This window comes from Apis dorsata, unplaced genomic scaffold (genome assembly GCF_000469605.1).
Source record: "Apis dorsata unplaced genomic scaffold, Apis dorsata 1.3 scaffold_967, whole genome shotgun sequence".
NCBI classification, from domain to species: Eukaryota; Metazoa; Arthropoda; class Insecta; order Hymenoptera; family Apidae; genus Apis; species Apis dorsata.
The window spans coordinates 86,997-98,310 of NW_006264074.1; the positions used below are offsets into that span (position 1 = coordinate 86,997).

Genomic DNA, 11,314 nt, shown 5'->3' on the forward strand with positions numbered 1-11,314 from the left:
CATACAATTACGAAAAGTTATAAACAAATTTATTCAAAAAGAAAAATCGTAGATTGTAATTAATAATCATAAATATTGATATATCGATAAAGTATTAATTGATATATGCATAATAACAACTAATAATTAGCTAATATAATAATAGCTAAAGACAAATTTAACATCAAAATCAGTAATGAAACATTTATTTAATTCAATTCAATTTTCCAGAAGGTAAACATTATTTTGAAGTAGTCTTAATTTCACATTATAATTAAAAAAAAAATGATGAAACCTTGATTTATTATACACAAACATCTAATTTGCTTTAACAAATTAATTCTTATTTAGTGCTTTAAATATTGCTTAAATAATAAGATACATATCATATGTATGATTTTATGACATGATTAAATGAGTATGAAGTATAATATAATGTATATATATATACTATATATATATTAGTATATCATATATTACAGTACACTTTATTTCATTATTATAATTTCATAAATTTTAAGAAGAATTCAAAAATTATTAAATATTCAATTACTTCTATAATATTTTTATACTATACTATAAATTATTATAAATTAAATTTCCTTTTTTCGTAATCGTTTAAACGACAAATACTCAAATAATCATTAAATTTTTTAAAACATAAAAGAATGTTAATATAATCAAAATTATATTAACATTAATAATTATTAATAATAATCAAATATTTTTAGTTCAAATGAAAACAAATTTTTACCGTATTCAAAATATTTTTCAAAATCTAACATGGTAAGAAATCTAATTTGATTTATTAAAAATTATATCTATAATAATAACTAATATAATTTTATTATAAGATAATAATTATATCCGATTATTTAATCTGATCGAATATATTAAACAAAAACTTAAAAACAAATTAAATTCATTAAATAAAAATTAAAGGAAATGCGTAATGGAAATATGAAATTACTCAAACTATAAAATTATTAGCATTATTGAATAAAACAAATATCACAACCATACTATAATGCGTATAATTATGCGTACAATTGCTAATTATTCATGAAACATATTCATAAAACTGAATAGAATACCTGTCTATTGTGTTTGTGCGTTATCTTAAAAGCTATCTAATGGAACAGTTTCCATAGATTGCGATCAAATAGTAGTAGATCATCACGCGATTAGAGGTGGGCTCGCACAATTTCCCGTACGTTATCCCGGCACTAGCTTGAACACGTTTTTGCAAATGCAAAACAAGACGTACAACTATAATACGGACGATGAGGTGCAGCGAAAGTAACTGAGCTATTATGCCGCGGAGTATATAAGGCTCAGTCTAGAAAACGAAGCGGTTCAGTTAGTGGTTATACGCCACATCAAAACATACGCGAACTCAACGATGGATATCAAGGTAAGCGACTTTAGTTTCCGTGAGAATCACTTAAGAGAAATGTTTGTATCGTGTTTGTTTGAGTAGACGAATTTTACAAGTATTAAAGCTGGTTTCGTTGAAGCTGAGTGTCATTACTGTTTCAGAATTATTTTAAATAAAATAAGATTGATTTTTTCTAAAGTAATCAGTGATTTAAATTTAATTGCGTTAATTCTGAATCTTTTAACAGGCAATTTAATTATTTTAAAAAGCTACGATATATATATTGAATTATGCAATTATGTATAACAAGGAAGAAGATTTTTGGTCAGGAAAGAAATTATTAATTCATTTTATTTTATTATTAATTTAATTTATTTAAAATTCAAATGTCAGAATGAAAAAAAATTTTAATTATCATTCATTGATATATGAGATATATTTATAAAAATTTTTTATAAAAAATTTTTCAAATTCATTAACGAAAAAACTAATCTAACCATAATAATATATTACACAAGTTTAAAATATCATACACCATTTCCCCTATAAATATTCACGAAAGCAATTTCACAAATAAACAATCATATATAGCTACATTATTCGATCGAATAAGTTTAATCAATCTCAACTTTCATCTCGCAGCTCGCCATCGTCTTAGTGGCATTGGCCACGCAAGTGAGTTGCACCGAGAAGAGTAAAGCAGCGGAAGAGAGTGTATCGCCAAAGGACTCTGTATCCGAGTCAACGGAGAAGAAGACGGAGAAACGAGGATTGCATGGTAGCTACGGTGATCTGGGTGGTGGTGGTGGTGGTGGCGGCGGCGGCGACCTGGGCGGAGGCGGTGGCTACGAACATCACGAGGAAGTGAAGGCCGTGACCGTGGTGAAAAAAGTACCGGTTCCTTACGAGGTGACGAAGCACGTGCCCTACCTCGTGGAGAAACATGTCCCGTACGAAGTGAAGGTCGGTGTACCACAGCCGTACACTGTGGAAAAGCACGTTCCATATCCCGTGAAGGTGTTCGTGAAGGTGCCTGTACACGTGCCCCAGCCTTACACCGTTGAGAAGAAGGTGCCTTACGAGGTCAAAGTACCAGTGGACAAACCATACGAGGTAAAGGTGTTGGTCCCACAACCGTATACCGTGGAGAAGCACATACCTGTACCGGTTAAAGTGCCTGTACCTCAGCCGTATACTGTAGAGAAGCACGTGCCGTTCCCAGTAAAGGTCAAAGTTCCTGTACCGCAACCGTATCCGGTCGAGAAACCGGTGCCATACGAAGTTAAGGTACCAGTGGACAAACCGTACCCGGTCACCGTACCTAAACCGTATCCGGTCACTGTCGAGAAACCGTACCCAGTACCGGTCGATAAACCTGTACCATACGAAGTTAAGGTACCTGTGGACAAACCTTATCCCGTGCCAGTAGAGAAACCTTATCCCGTACCTGTCAAAGTACCTGTTCCTCAACCGTACCCTGTACAAAAACCTGTACCGGTCCCGGTCCCAAAACCTGTCCCGTATCCTGTCAAAGTACCTGTGGACAAACCATACATCGTAGAAAAGGAAGTACCTGTACCTGTGGAGAAGGAGGTACCGGTTCCAGTCAAGGTACCTGTACCAGTGCCGATACACGAAGGACATGGGGGCGGAGGTTACGGAGGAGGCGGTTACGAAGGTATTTCTGGGTATGGAGACGGAGGCGGATATCATCATCGTTGATTTCTTCGAGTGATCGAGACGGTTTCTTCGATATGATAAGATTTTTAATATACGCGCTGCTGGATCTCTGGGCAATTGTCTCTTTCTCTCTTTTCGCGAACGTAATGATAACGAAGAAAAACCGTCGATGAAATTTAACGAAGATTTCAATAATCTTCTTCTTTTTTTTTTTTAGCTCTTCCTTTTTTTTATTATCCAAAAAAGGAATAAGGAAATATCGAGATGAAACTCGTTGTCTCACATAATAGCAATAGTATGTTGAAGATACATGATCGCGTGTATCTTCATATGGGGAGAACGAGGTAAAACATTTCTTGATTTTCTGTAGTTAGTGCTTCTCTTGAGCGTAACGTGTCTTTCAGATTTATGTAATTTAAGAAGCTGTTTGTATAATTGAATGATATTAACGATTTCTTGGTGACAGCGTCAATGTTTGGTCATAATAATTTTGTTAAAATTTGTACGATTAATCTGCTTTCGGTCTTTGAATTAAAGGGATGGATTTCAAATAGATATGAAAAAATAATTCTTTTTTTTAGATTTCAGCTAATATTTTCTATCATTGAAATATATCCAATAAATTCTTGAAATCCATCTCGTTTATGTGATAATGAATATTAATATCTAAACAATACTTTTAACATCCAATAAGATTGCACAATTTTATTTAAAAAATTAGGTGAACTTCTTAAAAGATTAAATAAGACAAAGAGAATGGAGATAAGTATGATCACCATTGATATAAAAATTTAAATATACGTGTCGTATTTTTTTTTTTTTTCTTTCCTTAAGTTGTTCCAAAGAAAACATTAACACCGGCGTTTAAGAAAACTTTACGAACGTAAATTAGCCGATGTAAAATAAACGCCACCGAGAAATTATAATTTCGTACTGGCGAACTACTCTTGTACCTAATTTAAGTTAAGATACTCAAACGAAATAGAGTGTCTTTTTATATCAAAGATTTTTAATAAATACTCGTCTATCATTTTATACGATTGAATTTTATTTTCTTCCTCTTTCACAAATTTTTTAATTTCTACGAGTTATGTATGTATTTCTATGAGTTATGTATTTTATTATTATTTAATTATTATTTTTCCATTATTTAAAGATTATATCAATTTTTTATCTTCTAAAGAATTTTAAGAATTATTATCACTTACAAAATTTATGCATTTCTTTCACAATTTTAATATAGATTTTTATATAGATTTTAATGCTACCATTAAATAATATTACGATATTACAGTGAATTAAACGAATATTTAATTATATGATTATATATAATTTAATAGATCAGATATTCTTATTAATTTCTAATTGAAATTAAAAAAAAAATTTTTAAATTAGGCAATTGTTACGTAAAAAATTTTTTCAAAGAACAAAAATGATGATCTGTTTTTAAAAACAGACAACAATAACAAAAAGAACATTTTTATAATATTAAAAATATTTTTACAATATTAGTTTTTAATTTTACTTAACGATTTTCACAAAAGAAAAGAATTATTTTTGTATTGTAACAATATTTCTCAATTTTTTTCCTCCATATAAGATTTTTATGCATTTTCTCGGAAAAAAATTAAAATAAATTTTGTATAAACGCGCTAACGAATCACGCTTTCTCGATTCATGATGATTTTACCGGAAATCTTGTCCTCACGATGAGTTTCACTTTTACAATATTTCCCTTTTCACATTACCTCCCCATTACGATCAACTAGATAAATACAGTATAAAAAATCATCAAGAGCAAAGAAGAAAGAATTGTTACATAAACGTCTCTTTCACTCGATAAAAGATCATGGAAAGATGATTCGATTATTTAAAAAAGATTCTTAGATATATTTATTTTTATATTTACGTGAATTTATTGTTTTGTATAATAATATCAAAACAATATCAAAATAGTATTAATATCAATAATTTCTTAATTTAGAAGCAAATTATATCAATGATATTTTATTCATATGTAATATTAATAATATTAATATCATTTTCTCAAAAAATCAATTTTCCTCAAAATTAAAAAAAATCAAAAAATATATAAAAAATTAGAATAATAATAATATTAATTTAAATTTAAATTAAAAAAAATTTATATTAATATGTATCATTTATTTAATATCATTTTCCAAACAATCCAATAATCCAATAATCTAAAGAAAAATATATAGATACTGATTAAAAAAAAAATTCTAAAATCATAGTGATATTAATTTAAATTAAGAAAAAAATAATCAGAATAATTTAAATCATAACTTCAATTTTAATTTACAATACGAGAATTATAATGTCTTAATAATTTCAGCAATAAATAATCTTGATCGAATTATTTAAACATTAAAAGCAGTAATGAATTAACTGATTATGGAGTCTCGAGAAATCTTTAATCGCCGGACACGGAAAGATCGAAGAGAAAAGAGGACAAGAAAAAAAAAAGACGAAACATTCAACGTTCGGCCACTTCCGGGCGCACTTTCGATCTCAAGTAAATCTTAATCGTTTCGCAGTGCAATTAAATAAGCTTGTGTACATGTTCATGAAAACATTACTTTCTCCTCAGCTGCTACGTCATAGGGACATTCTTCTGGATTTATACACGAATTATACAAGTTTAAAAACGTCGGTGAATTTCTTCAAATTTGATATGGAATATAGTCTTCTTTTGCGTAATCCTTGATGAATGAGAATTTTACATATCAATTTTAATATTGAAATATAATAATTCTTCAGTCGAAAAATCAGAATAATTTTAAATTCAATAAATTTGAGTTATTTAGTTATTTTTTTTATTTCTATTCACATATACTTGAAATAATATATAAAAAAAAAAAAAAATAATTACAGAAACGTAGAAAATTAAATATCACAATAAATCAAAAAAAAATATATTAGAATATCGAAAAAATTATTAAAGATTTTGCTTTTAATTAAAAAAAAAATAAAATGCTTTAAAAAAAAATGCTTTAATGAAAAATACCAAATGATTTCAATATAAAATAAATATATAAAATTTATATATAAAATTTATAATATATAATATATAAAATTACATATATAAAATTTTTATGTTAATATTTTATACAGATATATTAACTTCATTAATCATTCAACTTAATCATTTGAAATAATAAATCTCTGCAAAATTAAATACAAATCATATACATATTTATATTAAAATTAAAAATTTTATAGAAATTATGATGACTTTGATTTCTGAATGATTTATGATATTCTAAAAAATTTTTTAAACTTTTTAAACTTTTTTATATTTCTAAAATTTTTTATACTATTTAAACAGTCAATGAAAATAAATTATCAATTTTTTTGATAATTATATATTTTTATATATTTGATAAATATAAAAATTACATTCGAAATCAATTTCAAACAGAAATACTTTTTTGAAGCAGAAATTAAAAAATCAAATAATTATTTTCGAAACTCAATATGTCCATTAACTTTAAATTTCATGGATTTGCTCAACAGAAAAATCTAATAAAGATATAAATGAAATTATCCATTGATCGGGAAAATTTTAATTTTTAATCGAATAAATCCGGAAAAAAAGACTCGCGAAAGCATGGATATCTCAGATTTAATTAACGCTCGAACCTAATAAATGAGTTGCACCGGTTCTCGGAATAACTAACTCGACGTCAGCGAATATTTCTTCTTTTCGGTTATGTAAAAAGTTATGTTACACGGAAACTAGAAATTATAAAGAATACATAACTATATATGAAAGTGTGTAAACGGCCGGTCTTATTAGATAGCGTATGAACGGCTACTTTTGTGAAAGTGAAAAAAATCACGACGATTCCACCATGCGTAAATTATAGTTGTACAAGTTGGCATCGACTTCTTCCTGCATTGGGATCCCGCGTACTTCCGGTTTTCTAGGCGGCGCTTCGATAATAGGAGAAAAGTGCCTTCGTCCTTTTTTTTCTTTCCTATCATATTTCTTTTCTTTTTTTCGTTGTTTCTTTGGGAGTTTCACATTTCAATTATTCTAATATAAGAAAGAATTTCTCTAATGCTGAACATTTAAAATTTTTTTTAAATGAATAAAAAAATATAATATTTTATTCCCTTTATTTGTAAGTTAACAATATTAGGAATAATAAAATAAGAAAATAATATAATTAAAATTATAGTGATATTATTTTATTATTGTTATATTATTAAATTAAGAAAAATTTGATATAAAATTTTAAAAAGATATGTGACATTTAATATTAGAAAATATATAGTAAAAGTTGTTAATATAAGTTGGAATAATTTTAATATAATTTGTAATGATTATAGTTGTTAATATAATCATTAAAATATTAAGAAACTCATTTTTCAAATAGATAGTTAAATATTTCTTTCTCTCTCTCTTAATTTCAATATTCTATTATTTTTAAAACTTATTTCTTTAGTTTTTTTTTTGAATTCTTGTATTATTTTCTTTATTTTCAATCATTAATATAATATAGGAAATTAAAGTAAAAAAAAAATGTTACTTTTCTTAGATCTTTTTATCCTTGTTTCTATTCACATCATTAGCTAACAAGGACAATTTTAGAATATTTTTATTAATAAATATTACTGACGAATATATTTATATTTCTTTTCACAACAAATATTCTATCTTATTTATGATAATTAATTCAAACGTTCTGGGAAACATTGATAAAACTTTAAAATACTATCATTAAAGCCAGTAATAGAAGTAATTTTAAAAAATGAGTCTCTATACACCATGCTTAAGCATTCACATTATGTATATTATGCTTTCGTGTTGTAAGTATTATATCATGGAATATAGAAATATTTAACTATCTAAATTTTCGTTATGTCGTAGTAATGAATATTACGTATATCACATTAAATCATACTCTAAAATTCATAATCTTATCAATATTTGATAATCTTATCAATATGTCTTCCTACTATTACTTTATATATTACTTTTTCATATAAATTTCATTTAATTTTTTCATTAATATCCGAATGAGCAATTGTTTACATAAAATTTATTTATAAAAAATGCAGATATTATTGATATAAATACAATTATCTAATTTTTAATTTATAAAGTAATAAATTTCTAGAATATTGTAGTTATTAAAATCTTTTACATTATGTTTTTTTTATGAAAAATTATTTGAAATTTTACTTGGCAAGTAAAAAAATATAATACGAAAATATAATATAATAAAAATTCTACATATTTATTTTTTCTCTATTATATTTTTATTAGCCAAAATAGATGCTACGTTATAAAACATTCTAAACATTCTTTATAAAGAAAAATGGAATTCAATTGAAATGAATATTTAATTATTATTCTCTTACATTGTTATTCAACAATCAATATCTTATACCAATTAATACAATTTATTTTAAAATTAATATAAATTCCTATAAATTTCGATCGTGAAACAAGTTTCTATACAAAGGAACTCTCACTTCAGACGGATTAATTAACGCGATCCAATAAAAAAGTAAAGAAATACTTCATCACTTAAACCAGTTTATACTGCTCGATTTTAATTTACATTAATAAAAATATCATTACACCAAAAAGGAAAGTTTCAAGAAAGACATGTTGTCGTTGTCAATTTATGTACGCGTTTCATCCACGGTTATTTACGGATCCCATATTTATTTCTGTAGAACAGGGTACAGTGGTTTCTCGAGTGAATTACAGTGAAAGCAATATGTGTTATGAACGATACAACTTTTAGCGTATAACGATCGTGAATCGCGTTTAGATCGTATTTATTGCACGTCAACAGAGACACATAAAATCTTGGTCCGCCCTCGTCCATAATTATTGTTATAAATTCCGTTCACGGTTCTCGAGCGCCACTATATCATGTCGCGTCGGTTTCGCTTGGCAAGTAAAAAAGTTTCGCGATCACCGGAAGAACATAGTAGAATATTACGAGTCTTGGATACCGGAAGCAACCGTTTCGAGACGGTGGTTTGCTCTCACTTGGATTAATTCGTGACTTGTACCTGGGAACGTATACACGAGCGAAATTTGTTCGTTTTTTTATTGGATCGTGTGGCCACGCTCGAATGCGGTTAATGAATTTTTCATAAGGTGTTTGTTTACGCATTGGAAATTTTACAAGTTTTGGATTTAAAAATGATAGAAAGTATGATTGATAATAGTAAGTGCGAATTTGACAAATTTTTCATTGATTGTAGACAAATATATATTTTTGCTAATCGTGTTAGAAATTGTGAGAATATTTTAAGAATGTAAGATAAATAAATAAATAAATTATGTAGTTAGGTTTTGAATTAGGTTGTGAAAGTAATAAAAATTAAATTTAAAACAAATAAATTACTTTTCAAATAAATGTATTATCAATTTATTGAACAATGATAGTATCAAAAATTTTAATATGTATATAATATATATATATATATAATATGTATATAAAGAATAATGAATTGTACATAAAACAACTTATTTTTTGACAAAAAATCTCTTTCAATATCAATTTCCAAATTTTTATCATTTTTTTATATTTCATATTCGCTTAGAAATATTTTTACATTAGGATAATGTAAAACCAAAACTTAATTATTTTATAGTTTATTAAAATTAGTTTTATTAAAATTTTGTTCTATCTTATATTATTAGGAGATAAATATTGAAAATAACACTTATATTTTACTTAAAGATTGATTTCATTCTCATTTCCCCTGACGAACAAGGAAAAACGCTCATCGTCGCGTGATAAAAATTGAAACGGAACAATGTTCTTCAAACTCCATAATAGAGAAGAAAGGAAAATGGAAAGGGATTGAACCGATGAAAAGTGAATATCCAAGAGTTTCCGTGACGAAGAGATCTGAATCGCGTAAATTCGGAGGCTGAAAGCCATTATCGAGTTTCCCCCGCGGCATCCGTTCGTCCCCGTGCCTTCGCAGCTTCGTTCGTTCCCTGTGAACGGGGGTGGAGTCCCTTTTATCCAATGCCGTGGGTGTCGGGGGCGCGACTGTGAAGCGAAGGCAATTATCGTAGCGAAACTTGAACGTGGTTCGAGGCTGGCCGAGGACGAGACCAAACTCGGTGCCAGGAGTGTTTGGCGTCTGATACGACGGGTCAGGTCCCGGGGGATTCTCACCGACTCAAACGGGACTATCCCACCACTCTCATCGTAGTTAATTACGGAGTCCTCCTCATTCTCCTTCTACTCCATTTCCCTTAACCCGCAGAGCCCTTCTTCAACTCCGTTTCTCCTTTGCTCCTTTAGCACCCGTATTTAGCCATCGGGAAGTTTCCTCGAGATTTCTGGACGTTGACCTTCCGGTATCTTTTGTTTGGATTTTGTCATATAATTGGTGTAGAAGAGTTTTAATTGGTTTGAAATGGAGATAAAGATAGTGGATGATTTGGAAAATAGATTTTGAGATTTCTTTGAGATTCGTGGATTTTGACGTCCTCTTTATTTCGATTATATAATTGGAATAGGAGAACAATTGATATCAAATCTGAAGATAAAATTTCTATATGGCCATCATTTGAACATAATAATGATCTTAATTTGAAATGTATTCAAAATATTTCTTTCAAAATGAAACGTTAACGAAAGAATTTTTTCGTTTGAATAGAACATAATAAAATTATATTTTTTTTAATAAAACAACAATAATTAGAATCTCATTTTTTTAATATCGCTAAAATAAAATGGAAATTTTTGAATATTGGTTCTTTAATATCGATCTTTCTTATTTTGATTTTTGTATATAGAAACGTTTTTAATGAAAGATAAACATAATTGACGATTTATAAAATAGATTTTGATGGAAATTTATTTATAAAAATGATGAATATTCTTCTTATAAAATAAAATCAATATTAATGGAATACTATTTTACAAGCAATAGTTTTTTTAAAATAATATAATGAATTATTATGATATGATTTACTAATTATTTATCTGAAATCTTAATGATAGTGATTTAATCAGTAACTATCTGGACTATTGCAAAATTTTATATTTTTTATAAATAATTAAAATTATTAATTATTCAAATATTTTAAAAATAAATTTATTATGTTTTTATTTATACTCATCTATTAAATAAAAAATATTAAATAAAAAATATGAATTAAAAATAGAAATTTAAATGTTTTATTGTTATTATAGAAATTTTATATTTATATAATTTATTTAAATTTATTTTATTAAAAATAAATAAATTTATTTTATTTTTATC

General features: G+C 27.1%; 1 protein-coding gene across 1 annotated transcript; it reads left to right on the forward strand.

Moving 5' to 3' along the window:
- The first annotated feature begins 1,256 nt into the window (after window positions 1-1,256).
- Window positions 1,257-4,072, forward strand: LOC102673745 (proline-rich protein 4). The gene is made up of 2 exons (XM_006623883.2): window positions 1,257-1,393; window positions 2,000-4,072. The coding sequence occupies exons 1-2, from the start codon at window positions 1,382-1,384 to the stop codon at window positions 3,077-3,079; spliced, it is 1,092 nt and encodes a 363-aa protein (XP_006623946.1). The 5' UTR covers window positions 1,257-1,381; the 3' UTR covers window positions 3,080-4,072.
- The last annotated feature ends 7,242 nt before the right edge of the window (window positions 4,073-11,314 follow it).